Raw genomic sequence first — 24232 nt, 5'->3', positions numbered from 1 at the left:
GGTTGGATGTTGCAAAAATTTACGAAAAATATTACTATAAAGGGCAACAACTCCTTAAGGGGTCATTTTACAATTTTAGTCATACAGACTTATTTGTAGATTGTACTTTGCTGAATATTATGGCTGTTTACAGTTTATCTCTATCAATAAATATTTAAAATAATAACCAAAATCTGCAACATTTCCTTAATATTACTAATGCAGGGGCAGCAACGGAACAATGAATGGTCCGATTCATACGGAATTATCAGCACGGACAGATCAGAACCTGAGAAATATTTTTCCCCATGTCAGATTTGCTCTAAATGCTCTAGTTTCAGAGACATAAGCCAAATACTGCATTTTACCCCTATGTTCTATTTTAACTTAAAATAGAACATAGGGGTAAAATGCAGTATTTGGCTTATTGCTAAAATTTTTAAGCCATGTTGGCCATGGTGCCCGAATCCGGGTCCGTTCGCGCCCATTCACGTTCGCACCCACTCATGTTCGCCCCCTTTCACTTTCGCACCCTACATGTTCGCACCCAAAGTCCGTTCGCACCCTACATGTACGCGCCCAATTTCAACTTTGTAATCAAGTAGTATTCTTATAAGTATTATTGTTTTCATTGTCTCAAAATAAAGTGATACAGCATTTTTTTGTGTTGAATAAATCTTAATCATGTTTTGGATAGTGTATTGTTAAAAAAAATTTATTCCTTTCTAAATAAAGTGGGATTCTGTCAACGTTTTATTTTGTGTTGAATAACTCTTTATCATGTTTTGGTTAGTGTATTACTATAACATGTATAACTTTGTTTCATTGACTTGTTTCAAAATGAAGTGAGATTCTGACTACATTTTTTTTTTTTTTTTGAGTCTTGAATAAATTTTATCATGTTTTGGTTATAATAGTGTATTGCTATATTTTATTGTTTCATTGTTTCAGATCAAAGTCACCAAGCTGTTAAAAACAATTATCTTTTGTGTTTTTCATTTATAATCTTCAATCTTTTACTCATACCAAGCTATAAATACATTCAGTATTTACACGAAAGCAATTAAAAACAACAATGATGATTTTCCAATTATTCAACTGGAATTTGAATTAAAATTAGGCGCGAACGTGTAGAGTGCGAACGGACCTTGGGTGCGAACGTGCGAGGTGCGAACGTGTAGGGTGCGAAAGTATATTGGGCGCCAACGGACCTGATACCATGGTGCCCATTGTTTGTTGGCAAGTGGGGTCACCAACCACATTTTTAAACTATATACTCTGATGATGATTGTGGCCTAGTAGTTTCAAAGAAGATTTTTGTAAAAGTTAACAGAAACAGACAGCAAGTGATGAGAAAAGCTCACATGGCCCATTTGGGCAGGTGAGCTAGAGCTAACAAAATATGTATTTTTGTGAGCCTCAAAAATAGAAGGACCTAAATAGAATAGAAAAAAAGTTTACGCCCAACTTACTTATATTTGATATGAAAAAGCATTTGCTTAAAATGGTGTTTCACGTACAAGCATGACCTTTGTGTGACCTTGACTGACTTAGAGGTCAAAATAATTTATTTTTTTGGAACATGTTCTTGTCTAGTTAATAACTTCTTTATCATTTAAACAGAAAACATGAAATATAAATTGAGTTAATAATACATGTAGTCACATATCATATATAAATGTTCTTAATTTCCATGGTGAAACATTCCCAACAAACAACAAATGCTTTATCCCCTCATTTCAAAAATTGTGAAATATAATCAACTCATTGACCATATATGTTTTAAATATTCTTATTTGCCATGCCATCACATTTAATGCAATAAACTTGTGTCTTTTATACATGTAATACTTATATCATAGAGTTAAGTGTGTTTTTTGCCTATATAGCTAGAACTCAAGAATAAAAAGTTTTTTCCTTCAATTTGCAAAAACATGTTCTTTAATTCTAATTAAATAATTTATATATGACAATTTTTGGATCTTAATGAAAAAAACATTGAAATTTTCTGCTATTTAGAGAGAATACAGGCAACAGCTGTAACTGTTGGTATATTTCAGTCACATTGAAATCAATAAATATCACGAAACAATCAAACTTTCTATTCTCAATTTTATTTTATACTTTCATACAAAACTGATAAAATCCCATTATTTCCAGTAAACAATGATATTTCCTATCTTGTTTATGAATTCTTTTTCAAAAGGAAATGTGTAATATAAAAATAAGACGTGGTATGATTGCCAATGAGACAAAATGATTTAGAAGTTATCAATAAAGACCACAGACTTCTACTATGAGAAAAACCCATACAACATAGCAATCTTTAAGTTTTTCTGTGGCCAAAACGTAGTCCTTGAGCACTGTCTTTAATCATATAAATTGTGTGAATTCAATTCATTGTCCATTAAATTATCAAATTTTGATTGGTCTAAGAGAGTGACATTAACAAAATTGTCTGCCCTTAAGCAATGGGACAGAATAAATTATCACCCTCTTATATATTATCCAATCAAAATCTGGCATTTTCACATGAAGGGAAGTAAATATATAAAGATAGGCATAAATCTAAGACCAACCATATAACACCTGATCATAAACAAGATTAATATATATGGTATTTGCTTTATTCATTGACGACTGAAACAAGTTTAACAGTAGTACAGGTACTTGAAGAAATAACTGATATCAAGTTGTTACTTGAAAAGCTCTTTCCAACTATTCCACAAGAACCAAGCCATCTCGTATGACTTAATGTCAATGTCTATACATGCCCATTACATTAAGTGACAGTCAGTTGTTACTTACATGTAGGTAAGATTAAATACATCGGTTACACTAAAATCTTAGCCTGAATGACTCAACATGATCAAAACACTATAAGTATTTCATGGTAAAAAGAAGTTCAGGTTTGATCCTTATTTTCATTTATTTTGTCATCAATAGTTTTTTCTACTTCCAATGCAGCATTTAAAATGTCCATATCATCCACACCTTCATCAAACTCATCAAAACTGTCATCAAAGTAGAATGAGGGCAGTGCTTCTTTAGGTATGTCTTTATCTGTAATTTCATATCACTGATATATTTAATTGGTATTTTATTACTTTGAAATACTTTTGATTTGCAAATATCAAAAAAATTTACAAAAAAATCTATTATCGGTGGCAGTACATTATTTCAAATTCCTATTAAATAACTGTAGTGGACTAAGAACTGCCATTTTTTCATACCCTACATTCAAATAAAATTGAAAATGGAATGGGGAATGTGTCAAAGCGACAACAACCCGACCAAAGAGCAGACAACAGCTCAATGCCATCAATGGGTCTTCAATGTAGTGAGAAACTCCTGCAACAACATTTTTTGTTCCCAACTTAATATTTTTTATTCCTATTTCACCACTGAAATTTCATTTTGTATGTAATGTAAGTCAATGTGAATAGATCATAAACAACAAGTGAAACTGCGAGCTACTGCTCACTGATGATACCCCCGCCGCAAGTGGATAATATTAATAGTGTAAAAATATGCAAGTGTTCGGTAAACAGGAAGTGGTTGAGTGATGGATCTGAAAACGCATCACACAGTATAACTGACTTATATTAACCCTGAAACCAAATTTGAGAAATCTTTGTATTGTAGTTAAAAATGTGACGAAAAATGTTCAACTTGGCTATCATGTGTAAAATCATACAAGTGTTTGATAAACAGGAAGTTGTCGAGTGATGAATCTGAAAACGCATCACACGGTATAGCTGACTTATATAAACCCTGAAACCAAATTAAAGAAATCCTTGTATTGTAGTTCCTGAGAAAAATGCGACGAAATATATTCATGGGACTGACTGACTGACGGAAGGATGGATGGACAGACAGAGGTAAAACAGTTTACCCCCCCTTTTTTAAAGCAGGGTATAATTAACAATTATTAAAATGTATGGTTTATGTCAATATTATGTATACTTTCATGCAGTGTGTGTTAAATGGTACCTTCGGAATTAAATTTTATGTATAAGATCTGTATACCTGGAGATTTAGTTTTATGTGTGTATTTTGTATACCTACCTAAGATTAATCTTATGTGTGTATTCTTCATACCTCTTGATAGAAATTTAGCACATGCCTGTATTTTGTATAAATTTCTGACAAACAAGTGAAACTGCGAGCAACTGCTCACTGATGATACCCCCGCCTCAAGTGGATAATTTTAATAGTGTAAAAATATGCAAGTGTTCGGTAAACAGGAAGTTGTTGAGTGATGAATCTGAAAACTCATCACACAGTATAGCTGACTTGTATAAATCCTGAAACCAAATTTCAGAAATCCTTGTAATGTAATTCCTGAGAAAAATGTGACGAAAATTTCTAACTTGGTATCATGTGTAAAATAATACAAGTGTTTGGTAAACAGGAAGTTGTCAAGTGATGGATCTGAAAACGCATCAAACGGTATAGCAGACTTATATAAACCCTGAAACCAAATATCAGAAATCCTTGTATTGTAATTCCTGAGAAAAATGTGACAAAAATTTTCAACTTGGCTATCATGTGTAAAATCATACAAGTGTTTGGTTAACAGGAAGTTGCTGAGTGATGAATCTGAAAACACATCACACCGTATTGCAGACTTATATAAACCACGAAACCAAATTTCTGAAATCCTTGTATTGTAATTCCTGAGAGAAATATGACGAAAATTTTCAACTAGGCTATCATGTGTTAAAACATAGAAGTGTTTGGTATTGGTAAACAGGCAGTTGTTGAGTAATGAATCTGAAAACGCATCACACGGTATTGCAGACTTATATAAACCCTAAAACCAAATTTTAGAAATCCTTGTATTGTAGTTCCTGAGAAAAATGTGACGAAAATTTTTAACTTGGTATCATGTGTAAAATAATACAAGTGTTTGGTAAACAGGAAGTTGTCAGTGATGGATCTGAACACGCATCAAATGGTATAGCAGACTTATATAAACCCTGAAACCAAATATAAAAAATCCTTGTATTGTAGTTCCTGAGAAGAATGCAACGAAAAATATTCATGGGACGGATGGACTGATGGATGGTACTGGTACTGACTGACAGACTGATGGACTGACGGATCGATGGACAGACAGACTGACGGACAGACAGAGGTAAAACTGTATACCCCCCTTTTTTCAAAGCGGGGGTATAATTAGTTTTGTGTCAGCATTATGTTAATTACCTTGAGATTTGGGTTTACACCTGTATTTTGATTACTTTATATCTAGAGATTTGATATTTTTGTCTGCATTATATAATATATACCAACCTGGAGATTTGTAGCTGATAGATTTACAATCTGGATCTTGACATTTCTGGTAATAAACTCCTCGTTTGAGATCTGCTAACAACCTTGAAGAAAATAGTAATATTATAATAAGAGAGCACATGCTAAAAATGTCTCAACCGCTTTACTAGTTGTAAATGAATTTATTTTGAAAGTCAAAGAGAAAAAAAATATTAAGCTAATTTCATCACTGACTAGACAAAAAATATGACTAAGAGTATTAAAGTATTAAAAATTTAACGTTAAAAGTTGAACTGTGAGCTACTGGTCACTATAACTGTGCTTCTTGAACTTTTAATGTCATACAACAATCACATTTCCATTGTGTTGTCAAATTTTAACCTTTTTGATTGATATTAATGGTGGACAAGTAGCGATAAGATGTACTGATACCCTCACTTAGAATGAAATTCAAAACAGTGTGGCTGTGGCCATTGATTGACACATTAAATTCATCCATTGACTGGGACAATTTAGGTGAACGTTTATATGTAACGACTACTGCTCACTATGTACTTTTTAAAGACACTTAAACTATGGGGTCACCAAAGGTTCTCAACACCTTAATAAAGTAATTTGAAAAATTAATCAGAAATAACACGATGTTTTGATTTATATCAATTATATAAATCAAAACATAAAGGTTATCCCTGATTAATTTTTCGAATTATTTTAAAATTAAAGGCGTTAAGAAACCTTTGGTGACCCCACAGTTTAAATGTCTATCGTAGGTACGACTTGAACAGTGGTCGTTACAGACAAACGTTCACGTAAATTGTCCCAGTCAATGGATGAATTTAATGTGTCAATCAATGGCCACAGCCACACTGTTTTGAATTTCATTCTAAGTATTTAGTGAACAAGAAGTTGCCAATTGATGGATGTAAAAATGCATGCTCACACATGAACCATATAAAACAACAGATTTTAAAATTAGTATTTGGAAATTCTCTGCTACAGTCAGGACATTTAGAAGCAAAACCAAAGAAGATAAAATAATGCTCAGCAAGTCAGGAGTTAGAATAATGATTGGTAGGGTGATATCGATATCATCAGTTTGACTGTGACCTTGCCAGTCAGAACATTTAAAATGTGACTTAGGGTGTCAGTTTAATACAAAGGAGGTACTTAGGGTGTTAGTTTAATACAAAGGAGGTTATATAAATAGATATTATTATACCTTACATATATTTCAAACAATTCTATTGGGTGAAACGTAATCACGTGACATGGAATAATTCAGTTAATTTTCATTCAATTGAAGGAAGGACGAATAACCCTAAAGAATTTACACCAGCGGTGAATAACCCTATTATTCACCGGTGAATAACCTTTTGAGTTTGTTTATTTGTACTTGAGTTACCTCCCAAATGACGTCACAAACGTAAATAAACAAAATGGCAGCGTTCACGTTACACTGGAAGCCCATTGAGAGACGTGGAAATAAGGCATTTGACATAAATAGAGCTGAGAGTGGCAGCAGCCGATGATGTCTCTTATAAACGATCCTTTTCAGGGCCATCAATATTTTACAAAAAGATTCTACTTTTGTTGCATATTCGAGAAAATCGAACACAAATGTATTTTCAAACGTCAGTCTGTGTTCGAAATGCACTTCCACTGTTAGTTCGGTATAATAAAACAATTGTGGCCCCTTAGAATCGATGAATATCCAAAATTGTCAACCCTCAAAAGTTATTTCACGTCGGGCTGCGCCCTCAATGAAATAACCTTCTCGTGTTGACAATTTTGGATATTCACCTCTTCAACGGGCCATAATTGTATATTGTCATCATCCTGAAACTGGACAGACATCAATCAACCTTTATTTTAATTTTTAACTAAAAAAGTCCATGTATTCAATGTTTATCATTCCCCCACCCCCTTTCATCTTCATTATAGATAGAAGTATTTAAAACTACTTATATTCCTAATTTAAATACAATTAAAATACAATTATTTAAGCTGATTTTTCCTATACATTTTTTTTCACTTTTGAAAAGAAGTTTAAGACTAACATGATATTGTTACTCTTGTGTTCTCTTTCTATATTGTGGCAGTATCTATATCCAACAATGTCATACACAATCAATTCTCCTTGGCTAAAGTATGTCCAATGTCGTATACGACCAGCTTTACTAACTGTCTTTAATGTAGACGATATAAAATCATCAATTTCTGGATAAGGTGATTTAGTAAATCCTTCTACTACATCTGTAATGATATTAATATCAAATGTTATACATTATGCAAGTTTGGTATGGTCAAGATGTTTGGTTAAGTAAGCATATTTTTAAGAGAGTTATCTCTCCTTAACCAGTTTATTGGATTATGTGTATTGGATATTGCAGTCTGTATTGAATTATATATTAGTTTGACTGTTGATTGTTCTCTTGATTTGTTGTGACCATTACATGTACATGCGTTTTATCAATTTGAACAGTAGTTAGATTACTTGAGCCAAAGTAAAGCATAAAAGGATGGAGGACCTATTTCGAAATAAGATTCAGAACAAATATTGGCATGTTTATCCTATACTACCGGGTAAATCTTAAAAGGAGTCCACTGATGATTTCAGCTAACAATACTTATTTGTAGATCTTGACTAGCAGATAATTTTTGTGGTTTTAAGTGTTTTTTTTTTATCTAAATAAATATAGTTTTCAAAAAATTGCAAAAACCACAAATAAGAGGCTCTACAGATCCTGGCACACTCACCTGGATATATGTGGATTTCAAACATTTAAGACAGGAACAAAATTCAGCTTTGATACAGCTAAAATGTTGCAAGAAGAAAGAGATTATTCAGTTTTATGCACACTAACCTTCAGCTTTTCCAGAAGTTTTAGCCCGAACATTACCATTTGAAAATTTGTTAGAAAACTGACTTTCTGAATCAAACTGTAAAATCCTCAGTGCTGGTGAATACCTGAAATAGTTAAATGACAATACGATATTTTAAAACCCAAACTTAAATTTGATCTCTTATAATTTTCAAACAGTCATCCCAAATATCTAATTTAATGCATTAGACCAAAAAAAATGATTAAGGAAGATAAACAGATATGGTTAACTTTATTTAAACAAAAGTCATATTTTATAAATGAATGGCTAAACAGAATTAATTTTTCAGTATGATTGAAAAAATGGTCACAAAACTGCATAGTTTGCATACACCTTAAGTTCCTGTAAAATTTTGACGTCGCATGTTTTTATGTGCATAATTTTGGTAAAAAATGTTTGATGTACTTTGGTAAATAATTGCCATTACATATATTTCTCTGGGAATGTGGAATAAAACAATTACTGTCCTTTGTTTTGGTAAATATGTGGTTTAATTGTCTTTTGCAAAACTGATATTCACATCAGCCGTTCGCCTCAGTGAATATCAGTTTTTCAAAAGTCAATAAAACTACATATTTACCTCTTCAAAAGCCATTAATTGTATCACTTTGGATTCATTTATTTGTGTGGACAATATGATTTTTCATGAATTGCCATTATTGGTGAAATTAGCATTATTGTGGATATAGATTTTGTGGTTTTTACAAATTTTGCATACAAGACTTTAGGAAATAAGTAATTAAATTTTTGTTTGACACTTAAATTTGAGGTTTATCAACTTTATCTACATCCAGTTTTACTTTTTATGAAAATATGTAAAAGATCTATCTGAAAAAAAGTCTTTCTTTTAAAGCAACATGTTATAAAGATAACTTACTCAATATTAGCAATGAGCGAATCATTAAATATAAGATGTTCATAAGACATTACATCATCTTTTGGCGGGATGTACAGATTGTCTTCACTAATGACCAGTGGATTATTTTTCCCAAATTTTCTGGACTGAAATAATCTGAAATTTCTATTTTTGGTGTAAACACCTGAAAAAAGAACAAAATATGAAAAATTAGAGACATTTCATACATAACTCAAGAATGGTGAAAGTTTTATCACCTAAATTCGTACTTGATCTCTGTTAGCTGAAAATAAACATTGTGTATAAGTTTCAGAACAATTTGTTGTGGTAAAGTAAAGTTTAGAGTGCAGCAACTTCAAATTCAGCAATTTTTCCATCTATAAAGGGACATAACTTGAGAACAAGATAAAGTGACGCCACATAACTAAGAATTTGATTTGCATTTGGTGGTAATAAGCATTGTGTATCAGTTTCAGAACATTTTGATGTGGCAAAGTAGAGTGCTTAAATGTTAAATTCACTGAAAAACACAGAAGGTCAGGCCACTCAAACCTTTAATCTATCTGTGCATGGCAGTTATAAGCAAGGATCCGGAAATTTTTTCACCTAATTTCGGTCATTTTGGGATAACTTAAAAGTTGGTGCCCTTTTTAAACAAAGATTGTGTGTATAATCATACAGTCATACTCGTAGCATCAACGAACTTGTTTAACTGTTGCATCGCATTTACTTCAGAAATTTCCCTACCATGTTCCTTAAAATCGATCTTGAGTAATAAAGGGAAGGCACCAGTTTAAAAATGAAATGATTTTAATGACTCAAAACGATAAATTTCTCAAACTTCGCTTACGTTTCTTTCGATTTTGAAGACAAAATTATAACCGGATGTTTTACGACAATAGTAAAACAACCAATTCTGGACTCATTTCGGGATTAGTTTTGTTTATCAAATTCACAGGAAATTGTCGGCTTTTTAACTGTTTTACCTTTAATAGTGTTTGAATATTAATTATAATAGTTGGACTTGTTTAATTTAGCATGAAATCATTTTTAATTTACGATTTAGTGTCTAATTTGCAGAAGAGAATTTCAAGCATGCGTATTAGTAAACAAAGCATGTGTGTTTGTAGTGAAACAATATTTTGTTCTACGTAAATTAATTTAATTTTAATTTAATTTTAAATCAGAATTGACAATTGTCTAAGCTGAGAAAAGTAATTAAATAATGCAGACAGTTGTTATGAACTTTTAATTTCTTTTAAATATTAGTTCTGAGCTCGTGATCAATAAAAAAATTAATTAAAAACACAGGTAAAGAAATTAGCAATCATTAGCCAATATTTCCCCGAGGCATGACTATAGTTATTAGGAGTGCCCTCAGGATTATAACACTTTACTGGAGTGGCAGTTTTATTACAGGAAAAGGATAACAACAAAAAATAAGTTCAAAATGGCGATTTAGACAATGTTAGAAACTCGATCTCAACGAAATGACATTGAATGACCGAAATTATTTCTGTAAAAAAATAAAATTTGTCCTAAATCCCAATTACTCATTTAGGACAAACTACTTCCAGTTTAGGTAAAGACTGGCATATATGACCGTTTCCGGACCCTTGGTTATAAGCATTGTGCATAAGTTTCATAACATTTGGTTGAAGCAAAAAAAAGTTAAAGAATGGAAACCAATGTCAGGATGTAAAAGACAAGGGTTATCCTTAATTCATCCTCCACTTATGCAGTGGTGGGCAGAAAAAGGTATACATAAATTAACATTCATTTTTTTTTAAATTCTACTAACACTTAAAAAATTACTTGTTTGCTAGTAAAAATATCAGAGGTGGTCTTGAACTATAGAATAGACAAATTTTGCCTTTCCTACCTTGATCACAAAATAAAGTTTCTTCATTATGTTTGTTTCTAACAACCATAGATAGAAGTTCTTCCTCAGTAAATCCATCCATAATTTCAGAAGCTTTATCATCATTTTTATCCTGTTCTTGTGAATGTCTCAGAGGATTCAATTGATTCTCACATGGTACAGTTTGTTCGTCAGAGGATTTGTCAGATTGTGAGATGATTGATGGTTCATCAAAATCTAATACATCTGATAAATTTTGTTTCAATTTGTTTATTTCTTCCTTCAATTTCTGTAATATGAACTGCACAAAATTTCCTGAAAAATATATCTTTGCTTTCAAAGTTTGTGTCAATTCAAAACTTCATTAACTACATAACCTATTGTACAATAATATTTCACTGAAAGTGTGATATAGTTTTGTGTCAAACAAGCATTCGTAAGGTTATAACATGTACATAGACTATAAGGTTAACATTCATGTGATATGTTCTGATGGCAACTTTGATTTTACTGTGGTATCCTTTTAATTCTATAGCAGCAAGGTTAAGAAGAAAATTCACTCTTGTCATAAAACCCACATATTCTAACTTAGCATTATCACAAATTTAAATGTGCCATGCTATAACACTTACAAGATATGACTGAAATTGTGTAACAGTTGAAGTATAAAGGAGAGGTTTACCCTATCTGCATATTTGGTCTTGTCCACTGACCCATCAACCTAACAACACTCTTTGGAAGAGGGGAACAGTAAACTTACTCACATGAGGATTTAAATGTAAAGGTATGTTAAAATATATACAAATGTTAGCATGGTCAGTGTATAGAAATGCTTACAAATTTAGCAAAACTTTGTTTCATAATACTATTAATGGTTAAAACCTACCAGCATGGATGTTATTCTGAAATGCTGTCCTCTTCAATTGAAAAATCAAATGTCTACTGAACTTCTTTTCTGTGCTGGAAAAAAGTTAATTATATCATACATAGCCTATTTTATTGTGACATCAGGTAATTAGGTTTGCGATAATTTAAAGGAACCAGTCTTATTGTTATAGATTACCTTCAGATACGTCACAGTACTAGTGATGCATTTTCTAATTAAGTGAAAAAATGTTGTTTTAAATAATGACAGCAATTGCCTGTTCTTCCAATAGAGTTGTTTTTAAAGTCATATTAAGATAAGCAGCAACTTAAACTCATTTTTTTAGGAAAATAACAGTTTTGAAAAATGCTTCACTAAATATTGAGGTTTTATCTATTTTTGTAGATTTCAACTTTTGTAGATTGGGGATAACAAACAAAAAAGGTGAATCCACTGCACATTTTTGTAATAAAGGATAAATATTTTGCTTAAATATTCTTCATAAAATACCTTGCATCCAGACTTAGCACATGTTCTTTTGAACACTTGACTTTGAAGATTTCATCCATCCAACTGGTAACATACTGGAAAATAAATGTCTAGACTTTAAAGATATACTAGATTGAATGAATAAAAGGTGTTTGGAGAGCACAGTAAAGTTAACATTTGACAAATGTTAGATCCATCAGGGGCGGATCCAGCCATCTTAAAAAGGGGGGATTCCTAACCCAGGACAAAGGGGGGGTTCCAATTACATGTCCCCATTCAAATGCATTGATCGTCCAAAAAAAAGGGGGGGTTCCAACCCCCGGAACCCCCCCTCTGGATCCGCGCCTGTCCATATAAACAATATTATCCAAAAACACTACCAAGAATAAAATTGTTGAATAGTAATGCAAGCATATGGTGCTTACCAAAATCCTCGCATGCCTTTTAGAGATGTCCCTTTTATAGTCGCCGTCAGCTGAAATTCGTAGCGGTTATCGGAAAAACTAATCTAAACTATCAATCGCGTTCACTCGAGATATAGTTTTTCACATTCCATTCATAAATCGCAAAAAGAAAAACCACTACTGACCTACGTTTTAAGTGATCACACTGTAATAATCCTGACCTTCACATTTTCCAGAATATTTTCCATTGTAATTACGCCATCTTCGTTTCTATGAGGATCAATTGTTTACATATGACATTCGTCACTGTACGCAGTTTCCTGAAATGTTCCTTTCATTGGTGTGATAAGGTTTCCCGCGCTTTATGCAAATTTTATGAAATTGAACTCCACGGAAACACTTCCGGTAAAAACAATGGCTGATTCCACCATTCAAAATCGTCTATGAAAAAGTGAAGGTCAGGATTATTACAGTGCGATCACTTAAAAGGTAGGTCAGTAGTGGTTTTTCTTTTTGCGATTTATGAATGGAATGTGAAAAACTATATCTCGAGTGAACGCGATTGATAGTTTCGATTATTTTTACCGATAACCGCTACGAATTTCAGCTGACGGCGACTATAGTGGAAAATAAGTTAGCACCAACATATGACAGATCATTACTAAGTAATTTGAAAAGAAAATGGTATTGTTTCATGCTTTTGTATTCATTTTGTTACTAAGGACCTCGTGACCTTGACTTTTTATAATTAACCTGTCATATAACAGCAGTGTTCCAGCTGAGATTGTTAAGTTTATTTTATACCCTTATTATTATTATTTACAGATTTGTCTAAAGTTGAACATGTTCTTATATTATGAATCATAGGCAATAGGTCTTTTACTCCACCTATCCACTCCACTCATCAAAGCATACCTCCAACCTATTTTTAGTTAACTTTTATCAACATTTGAATGCCAAATTTTCTAATTTCATTTATCTGCAGTGTATCATTAAATGCACATTTTACACCATAACGACACAAAGGAAACATTGCATTCCCAATTTTATCAGAGATTTTGCTATAAATTAAGAGCTGTAAATTCTTTACCTTTATAAAAATATCTGTCATTGCTCTTCCATCACAATTTCTATTGTTTTCTATCGGGAACTCTAAATCAAAATAGAGCTTACATACTGATCCTGAAAGACAATAATATTGTTGTAATCTGTACGAGTAAATGTCAATTTTGTGTTTCTATTTTTAATCTACAAATAAGGTTGTTTTAATGTGGTTCATAAGTGTTTCTCATTTTTTATAAAGATAAGTTCATCCTTTTTCCCGTTCTTACACTAGTCATTTTTGGGGCCTGTATAGCTTGCTGTTTGGTGTGAGTCAAGGCTCTGTGTTGAAGACCATACTTTGATCTATAATGGAAAGTTATCTCATTGGCACTCATACCACATCTTCTTATATCTATTAACCATAAGAACATAGCACTGTCTTTTAAACAGTGAAAATAAATTAAGGTCAGAAGAATCTGCCACAATACAATTATTTCATAAATCAAATATACTTAATCTATTTAAATAATAATGCTTTTAGTACACGAGAAATAGACCTTGCAATGAAAACTAAACCATGACCAATTAACCATGAAAATGAGGTCAAGGTTCGATGAACTTGGCTAGACAGACATGTACATCTGACATTCATCTCATGCATCTTTTTTGTCTTCCAAGGGTCTTATATAAAAAAAAAATCGTAAGGGTTCTGCAGAACCCAGTGTCTCACCTACTTTTACGGTTAATCGCAGGCTCAACAAAAATGAGGGGAAAAAATAATAAAAATATTCCACTCAATACTATCTTTTGCTTGTAAGAAGCTTCTGTCCAAGCTTAGTGAAAATCCAGGATAGTTTATGAATCAAATAAATGTTTTAAAAACTTTAACTGTAGACTGTATGTGGTGTTAACTGGAAGAAAAACTAAGTCCATTTATAAGTAATATATGGATAAACAGGTACAAAATTCTAACAAAATTTCCTTCTAGATACTAGCTTTTGATTATAAACAAGCTTTTGTCCAAATTTGGTAAAAATCCAGGATAGTGTAAGAAAGTAATTAAAATTTTAAAAAAATTAACCACAGAGTGAATGTTATATTAATGTTACCTGGCAGATAAATCCATTTAAATTTATAAGTAAAATATGGAAATAATAGAATTTTGATTTTACAAAAATTACTACTGGATACTATCTTATGATCATACATAAATAAGTTTCTGTCCAAGTTTGGTAGAAATCCGGGATAGTTCAAAAAATTTATTAAAATTTCAAAAACTTTAACCACAAAGTGAATATTTGTGGACGCTGCCAACAACAACGACGACGCCAACAGAATGTGGGATCGCTATGTCTCACTTTTTCGACAAAAGTCAAATGCTCGACAAATAAGGAGATGTGGTATGATTTCCAATGAGACAATAATCCACCAAAGTTTAAATGAAGTGGATGTAAGCAATTTTAAGGCATATATATACATATATATATGTTTTATTGTAACTATCCTTATGGTATCTTTATTACATACCCTCTGGTATCAATTCGTAATGTGTCTTCTTTTGTTCATCTAACTGCCTGGAAAAGGTCAATATATTTTTCAATCCATACTGTATGGTAAGAAATTAATTTTAATAATACATTATAATTTTCTCAAACAATATCATATGGTAGTAACTAATACTTACACACAAGACAAATTAAGAAATACACTGCACATACATTAAAAAAAAACATACCACCCCTTAAAAGTTTACACTATTTCATACTTTAATAGCTAACTTATTGCTAAAGTCTATTTCAAAAATGGAACAGCACAAAAAAAAAGCTTCCTTCAATCTCAGGGAAAGTGAATTTAAACAAATCAAAAATAAAATATATTTTGTAGCTGTAATGATACAATACTGTGGATTCATTTATTTATGTTGGTATAGATTATTGTGGATTGACTACAACCCCCTTGAAGATATCTAATTTTGTGGCTTTGCCAAACCTACAGAAAATATGTAGTACGTTGAACATCTAAATTCACATGATTCATGGTTCCCCTTTTAATTAATACCCAGATAAATTGGTATCCAATGAATCATAGTGAAACAACAGTATCTAAATTTATAATTTGAAACCATACTAATAAAAATGATAAACTGTGGTATAATTGCCAGTAACTTAAGACAACAATACCAATAGAAGAAACTTGTGTAACTGAAAAATATATGTGCATACACCTATGCATAGGTTCACATTCTACTGCATCCATCTACATCTACCTAGCACATACATTTACATACGGACAAGACAGGGGAAGATCCTAATTAATAATGTACCTATAATAATGCCAGAATACAGGATAAGATGCCACTAAAAACATCCTCTGTCCAGTTTCTGATCCCAGACTCTCACTCTCATAGGAAAATACATGAAGATCCTGGAATAAAATATTTATACCAAAACCAAAAATCTATATTGAATTAGACTTTCTCAGAAACAACATTATAAAACTTGTGTTCAATTCTTTTTAAATAATATGAAAATTATATGATATCTCATAAGAAGATAAAATATTGATAAGTTTCCATAACATATTACCTATATAAAGATATAAAGTATAAAAAATTTAAAACTTTTGATTTTAAACAAACATACAAAATCAACCTTGTATAATTTTTTTTTTGTTAAGAGTTTCCCTTCAACCCTTTTTGTTATGCCTTTTAAATAATTTTTTAAAAAGTAAAAAATGATTACCCTAAAGTTTTTATTGGATTATTTAGTAATGAATCTTACATATTTCACATTTGTATATATATAGGTAGATTTATATTAGTAACATAACAAAATAATTAAGAGATATTCAGGCCTTTTTTTCTTTTCGGAATTATTTTTCAATTTTATTTTGGGGCCTTTTTTTATAGCTGACTACATGGTATGGGTTTTCCTTATTGTTGAAGGCCTTACGGATCCCTGTAATTATTAATTTCTGTGTCATTTGGTTTTTTTGTGGAGAGTTGTTTCATTGGCAATTATATCAGATCTTCTTATTTTTATAAAACCATTGAACATACTGAGGATTTTCTTCTGGCATAGCTGAAAGCTTCCTGTTGTCTAAAAAATGTCTTCCAACCTACTGAAGGACCATCAATTCTACAACAAATGATACATAGTATAAGAACTTGGTTAAACAAATATTGTTTGATAATTTGATACATTAACAGAGGTATCCAAAGTTACAGAGGAAAGCAAACTCCAAATTCAAATCTTATCAAAAATAGAATATAAAGGTGTAAAAGTATGCATGATGAGAAGTAAATTTGTCAAGTTTGTTTATTTCCGAAGAATGAGATTTTGTGTTGATTCTTTCTTTCTGACTAAACAAAACATTTATCAAAAGGTCTGTGTAAGTTGGGTAGCTTTGTGTCCATATATTTAGGAAATACAGTGTTCATCAACTAAAGTGTAAATAATATTGATGACACACAGTTTCTGAGCTGATCTTATCCAGTACACCCATCTTGAGCAGGAGTTGTCAGATTTATTGAACCCTTCTCCTAGTAGCCCCCCATCACTATATTTCACATGCTGCTGATTGCTATATGTATAGTGTCTATTCTCTGAAAACCTGAATATACCTGAAATATTTGTCAATGGAAATTATACAACCATAAAACAAGAGTGTACAAGCTGAAATGTCTCGCCTTCTTTACTAATCATTAATATTATGTTGATAGTATACGTACTAAATAAAAATCTTTATTACAACTGTCACATAAACTAAACATTAACCAAGAAAACTTAACATTGACCAATGACTATGACTATGACTATGAAAATGAAGTCAAGGTCAGATGCCACCTGCCACCTGCCAGCTAGACATGTACACCTTACAATCATTACATACACTAAATATAGTAGACCTGTTACATACAGCACAAAGAAAAACAGACCAAAACACACACATTTAACTATAACCACTGAACCATGAAAATGAAGTCAAGGTCAGATGACACCTTCCATACACTGAATATACAAGACATATTGCTTATAGTATTTGAGATATGGACTTGACCACCAAAACTTAACCTTGTTCACTGATCCATGAAATGAGGTCCAGGTCAAGTAAAAACTGTCTGACGGGCATGAGGACCTTGCAAAGGTACGCACATACCAAATATTTTATCCTATTACTTATAATAAGATATAATTTAAAATGAACTATGAAAATGAGGTCAAGGACATTGGACATGTGATTGACAAAAACTTCATAACATGAGGCATCCATATACAAAGTATGAAGCATCCAGGTCTTCCACCTTCTAAAATATAAAGCTTTAAAGAAGTTAGCTAACGCTGCTGCCGCCACTGCCGGATCACTATCCCTATGTCAAGCTTTCTGCGACAAGAGTCACAGGCTCGTCAAAAAATCAGTGGTGTACAAACCAAATCATCTAAATCTTACCCTTATTGATTGGTCAACTTAACTACACCCAAGATGTACAGCTAACTTATTTCAAGCTGAAAAAGAATATACCACTTACCTAGGTCTGAACTCCTTTGGAATTTTGTCAGATTTCAGCTTCTTTGCATTTTCGTCCAAAATTTTACTAATATGATGTATTTTCCTAAAAAAAAAATCAAAACTCATTTTAAAGCTGAAATATAACTCTTTCTTAAATTATATATAAATTTATTTTTGGTTTGATTTATCTCAAAATATAGCTCACTAATTGCCAAAAAAGTGGTCTTCCAACTTGGATGAAAATGGCACATTCATGTCAAATGGTAGTAAAAATTTGTTTTCATCCCTGTAATCAACCATATACAATCTCCAAAACAGTGTCTCAGATTTTTGATATATGCCTCCAGTAAGAAGATATATTGATTTAACTGCTGGTTGCCAAACCTCATTTCACCTTTCATCTTTGGAGACCTATAAATTCATTTAGAAAGAAATTATCCAAAAACTGGGACACAGTATTGTAGAAAATACACCCTTTAATCATATATATCAAAGTCAAGCCAAAGGGGTTATCCATAAAGTTTCTATTTTCATTTTTTCCTTACAGTTCTCATGAAAAATTGTTCTGAGAAATGACATAAAAACTGAATTTCCCCCTTAGAACCCCTATAAAGTCAATATAAATACAAACGTTCCACTGGCAACACCCCAGGAGTGTTCTGATACCATTACTATATCAATAGAACCACACACTTTGTGTCTTTGATGCTCTAATGCTGTAAATTTTGTATTATATGTGAACTGTCCAACACTAACTTGGCATTTGGCGGGAGTTTGACCAACATCTGTGATGAAGTAATTAAATATAGACAAAGCTCCGCCTTTTTCCAGACAGTCTAAGATAAGAGAATAACATGATTGACCAGCTGCATTTAATCAATGTTTAACATCATTCTATATATAAAGAATAATTTTCATTTGAATTTTAAAAAAGAAATAAACTATGTTTGAAATTAGCTATAAAATTAAAAGTGTGCATCAAAAAACATGTTCATAAATAGATCTCTGTGTTAGTTGGACTTCTACAGGTAGGTTAGATGGCCTCCCCCTACGGTTGTCCCGTGTTGTATACCCTGCAATGAGTTGAGTTGCAACTGATTTAGAAAAATCCCAAAAGGTCATTGATGTAGTTTGCTCACTGGTGACCAGGTGACATTTGTAACAGACGGTAAGCATTAAACTTAATAATTTCCAGCATCTTGAAGAACACTCTTTTTGGCCCAAAGCTTAATTCCCCATTTTGTTGGTTTAGCTGGCATGTATTGCTTGAATGCAACCCTTCCTTTGTACGGTATCATGCACTTGTCTATTGCCACCTCTCGTATGGATATATATTGGTCTCTCATTTGTTGGTTAAGGGCGTCCATAAAGTATCTGACTTTGTAAGTACGGTCATAATTAGGCTCCCCTCTTTGTGGAACTCGCAGGTGGGGATCAGTAAAGTGTAGATATCTCATTATCTGCATGAACCTGTCACATGCCAAAACAGTGGCAAAATATGGGATTTCTAAACAATCTTTAGACCAGTATGACTTAATATCTGGCTTTACATCAATACCCATTAGGAAAGTTATACCAATAAAAGCCTTCATCTCAGGCAAGGAGGGACAAGACCAAGCTGATTTGTTCTGGTCAGGATTCATATCTTTTTGCATCTTTGCATAACTATCAGTTTTCTCAATTATCTGTTGTAAAAGGTTGTCAGATAGGAACAGTCTAAAATCAATGATATCCTTCTCTGGGCCTAATATATTTTGTGGGCCAGTAGTATTTCTAGGCTGGAACAGATGGGGGAGACCTCTTTCAAAAATATCAAATTCTTGGTGCCATCCATCATTGTTGGGGGCATCACCGGCATTATTTACGTCAACAAGTTCAGGTTCATCATTATTGTTATCTGAAAGTTCACTTTCAACATCACTTATCATGAAATCATCACCTATGCCATTTTGGGCTAATTGTATTTGATATCTTTGACAAGCAAGTTCTATTTCACCCGCCGAAAACCCTCAAACTCGTCCTCTGAAGTGTCGGACATTTTTGTATTTTAAAATGTTACAGACGACATTTTACTATATTTACTACGCTTTTGGCGTCCTTGATTGGATAGTTTTATTTAGATTTTCCATAAAAGGAGTGCGACCTTTTGCTTTTTTTATTCTCCGTGGATTTTTTAAAATAATTTTTTCGTAATTTTTATCATTATATAAATCAAATTAATAATGAAATTATATTTGACTTTCCTTCCAAATAACATTTTCTTGACCAAAAAGGTCACATGTATTGTACAAAATGGCGACGACTTATTTTGTTTGTTGACCAGGGTTTCAGCTGGCAGTCGCCATTTTCGCACTTTTGCGAAAAATAATAATTGTGGCGATAAAAATTCGTCATTTGCGAAAGAATTTGGCGAAAGAAATATATTTTCCTCCATCTTGTTTATTTACTTTTTTTGAGTTTCTCGGACTTTACCCGATCAGACAATACTCGGAATTCACCTTAAGCTCATTAAGATTTGGACAGAAAATCAATTATCAGCTGATTGCATTTTATAGCTATCGACAACAAAGGACTAATAAATAAAGTGGTTGATTGAATTGTTTGACAAAATGATATGATTAAATGGCTTCCGCTAAATGTCACATACAGAATTTATTTACCACTTTGTGACGCACATGTTTGAATCAAACTTTTGACGTCTCCTCTCCTTTTAAAGATAGTTTAGAAAAGAAAGCTGTTGTTGTGAAGAAAAATGTTCAAAATCAATCAAGAATAATCTCTGATTTAAAACTTTAATTATCCTTTGACTTTAATATATGTCATTGATTAGAGAGACTACTTTAAAGTCGTTTGAGTGACACGCTTGTTTCAAGCATATAGTTTTACGTCTCATCTTTTTCATTTACGATGGTCAAGAAAAGAAAACTGTCATTATGAAGAAATCTATCCAAAAGGTTGGTAACAACCCCTCGAAAAAGAGTAGCCCTTCAATGTTATGACTACACATGAAATGAGGGATCAATTTCATGTGATAAAAGCTTTTGTTTTGTTGTAAAACACACTTCTTAGTACAGAAGGGCACTTCAGTATTTTCCTATTAAAGAAACTTTCCCTACAAACTATACTGGTATTATATAATCAAAACATGTCCATTAATTTTGTTATATTCCAGGACTTGTATCTTCTTTATTATTAAAAGTAGTGGCCCCCTCATTTAGAAAAGTTGTTTAAAATACAATGAATATTTTTCCCTTTTATGTTAAAAACAAAATGATCAAAATCTGTTGTTTTAAAGTAAATGTTTAGTGTGTTATTCATTAAATGTAAACTCTAAAATAAGTTTGAGAGAATAATCATAGACACAATGGAGCAAAATCACCTTATTTAATGGAAAGGGGGAAGGGGGGGGGGAGAGGTAGAATAAAAGGTAAATTTTAAACGAAAAATATAGTTATGTTACTTGGCGAAAAAAATAATAAAGTGGCAAAAAATATATTGTTTTGGCCAAAGAGGTATTCCCGAGCCTGACGAACATGTAATTTATTTAATATATCTCTAGCCATTTTAATATTACATTACTTTAAAAGTCCCTATATTAATGCTTATATATAAATTCACAACTTGTTGTAAATACACTGGTTTTTATGGTGGAGGATGCTGTTCATTCATATTTTACAGAGGATTTATTGTGTGTTTTAATGTACATATACTGCTAACATTTATCGGTCTCATCCGAGTGCTTCTAAACAGGAGGGAACTACGAAAGAAGAAGAAGGTGGCGAAAAAAATAATTAACCCAGGGGAAACCCTGTTGTTGACGCTACCGATCTTTCATTGTATTGTGGTAAATATTAGGTGTCAAACTCAGTAAGAATATGTATTCTTATACTGTAACATGCTAGCTTCTTGAAAACCTTGATATTTATTGGGTTAAACGTAGCTTTACGGGGGAAAATGAGTTAAAAAGACGAAAATTATTTTCATCACGATTGTCAATGCATAAAAGCATTGTTCGGCCTGGCTACTGGGATGACTCAACGCATTGTTCAGCCTGGCTGCGGGGATGCCTCGACGCATTGTTCACCTTGAAAGTGTTTAATGTCTCTTCAGTGATGTTAGGGATTGAAAAGAATTTGGAAGGCCATTTAATTTTCCTCAATTTAGGATAGACTCTTGAATTCAAGAGTCAAAATAGGATGAACGGATTATATAAACCAGAGGGAAAATATAATACATTGTACAAGCTCAAACAAACGAAATATAAACAAGTCTAAATTGAAAACAACTTTCAAACCTATGATTGCATTGGATAAAAACCACAATTTATATATGTGTGCATGTAACAAATTTCATTGTAAACTATTATATATAAAAATATATATACATGTACAAAATTATTTTAAAGGTAAAACAAGAATGTGTGTGTCCCAAGTACACTGATGCCCCACGTGCACTATCATTTTCTATGTTCAGTGGATCGTGAAATTTGGGTAAAAACTCCAATTTGGCATTAAAATTATAAAGATCATATTATATGGAACATGTGTACTAAGTTTCAAGTTGATTGGACTTCAACTTCATCAAAAACTTACGAAATCAAAAACTTTAACCTGAAGCGGGACAGACGGACGAATGAACAGACGGATGAATGAATGGATGCACAGACCAGAAAACATAATGCCCCTCTACTATCGTAGGTGGGGCATACAAAATAAACTTAACTAGATAAATGATCAAACTGACCAATGTGACAAATTCCTTGGATTTGAAAATTAGGGAACTTTTTTATCACATATAAAGGGGGGGGGGGTCGGAGAGGCCCTGATCCCGTAATCCTGGGCTAATAAAACACGAAATTTCAGAGGTCTCAAAACTTTAATAAATTTAAATCCCTACATCCAGAAATTCGAGAAAAGAATTTCCAGATCCTGAAGTCAAAAGCTTAAAAACACCCAATCCCAGAGTCCCAATAAAGGTCATATCCACCCTCACATATACCCCATAACTTTACATTGTCGCTGGGCAAATACTGTACACTAAATATTTAATTTTCGTGGGGTTAAAATTTTGTGGTTTTGTATCCAAAAGCAAGTTCGTGGTGGATGAATTTGTTTATGGTTTTTAAGTTTAGAAAACAATTCTGTAAATGTAACAAATGGAAGTTTTGAACGACTTGGACTCAGCCCTTGCATGGTCAGGTATTGGGACATATTTGTTGGAACCCCCCTTTATCTTAAAGTTGGGAACCCCCCTTTTTTAAATGGCTTGATCCGCCCTTGTCCAGGGATTTTCATACCTGCCAACTGTCACTATTTGCGGGGGATTTTCCTCATGGAGGCTCCCAAATGAAAAATTAAAAGAGCAATTGTGTCCACAATTTAAACAAAACAATTAATTTTATAATGGCTATAGGCTAGTAAAAGTATAAAGAAGCCAAAAAGCAACATTAAAATATATTTGAAGGCCCCGTTAAAGGTTTTGTAGGACTATGAGAAGCATCTTGCACGCAAAGCCCCCGTTTTGAAAAGTTGACAGGTATGGATTTTCAAGACTCGGCTGTATACCTCTTTCCTTTTGCTCCATAAAAATTGTTCGTGGTGACTGACATTATACTTGTGAAAACCTGAAAGATCACTATACGTATGTTTCAAATTGCTGTAACTAAAATCAGTGTTGTTTGTTTACATTTTGCAACTCTCCCGCCAAAATTATTTTCTAATGAACAAATCGGTTTCGGACGGTAAGGTACGGTACCACGATTACGTAAGAAGTACTGTAAAACTTGTGTTTATTGTACAAACTTTCTGCTGAGCTTTTTCATTAATCGTTTGCCTTGCCTTTACTAGTTAAAGTGTGTTTTTCCCCTGATTTCCTTATTTAAATGTTTTGCTACTTATTTGCTTTGTGAATATATGTCAGTATTGAGGGGGGATAGTACCTTTATCGGGACTCCGGGATCGGGTGTTTTTAAGCTCGGGATTTCGGGATTGACCCTTTCGGGATCCGGGAATTCTTTTTTTTTGGATTTCGGGACGTCGGGATTTACTTTATTTAAATTCGGGACC

General features: G+C 32.5%; 1 protein-coding gene across 1 annotated transcript; it reads right to left on the bottom strand.

The window, feature by feature from the left end:
- Positions 1-2590: 2590 nt before the first annotated feature.
- LOC139489531 (DNA-directed primase/polymerase protein-like) lies at positions 2591-23896 on the bottom strand. The gene is made up of 14 exons (XM_071276032.1): positions 23732-23896; positions 18187-18270; positions 16717-16795; positions 15982-16082; positions 15186-15232; positions 13705-13796; positions 12232-12305; positions 11743-11816; positions 10878-11171; positions 9017-9179; positions 8121-8224; positions 7314-7509; positions 5278-5360; positions 2591-3042 (listed from the first exon to the last, which is right to left on the bottom strand). The coding sequence occupies exons 1-14, from the start codon at positions 23773-23775 to the stop codon at positions 2885-2887; spliced, it is 1593 nt and encodes a 530-aa protein (XP_071132133.1). The 5' UTR covers positions 23776-23896; the 3' UTR covers positions 2591-2884.
- Between the last annotated feature and the right edge of the window lie 336 nt (positions 23897-24232).

This window comes from Mytilus edulis, chromosome 9, assembly GCF_963676685.1.
Source record: "Mytilus edulis chromosome 9, xbMytEdul2.2, whole genome shotgun sequence".
NCBI lineage: Eukaryota > Metazoa > Mollusca > Bivalvia > Mytilida > Mytilidae > Mytilus > Mytilus edulis.
This window is presented reverse-complemented; position numbering and strand designations above follow the sequence as displayed.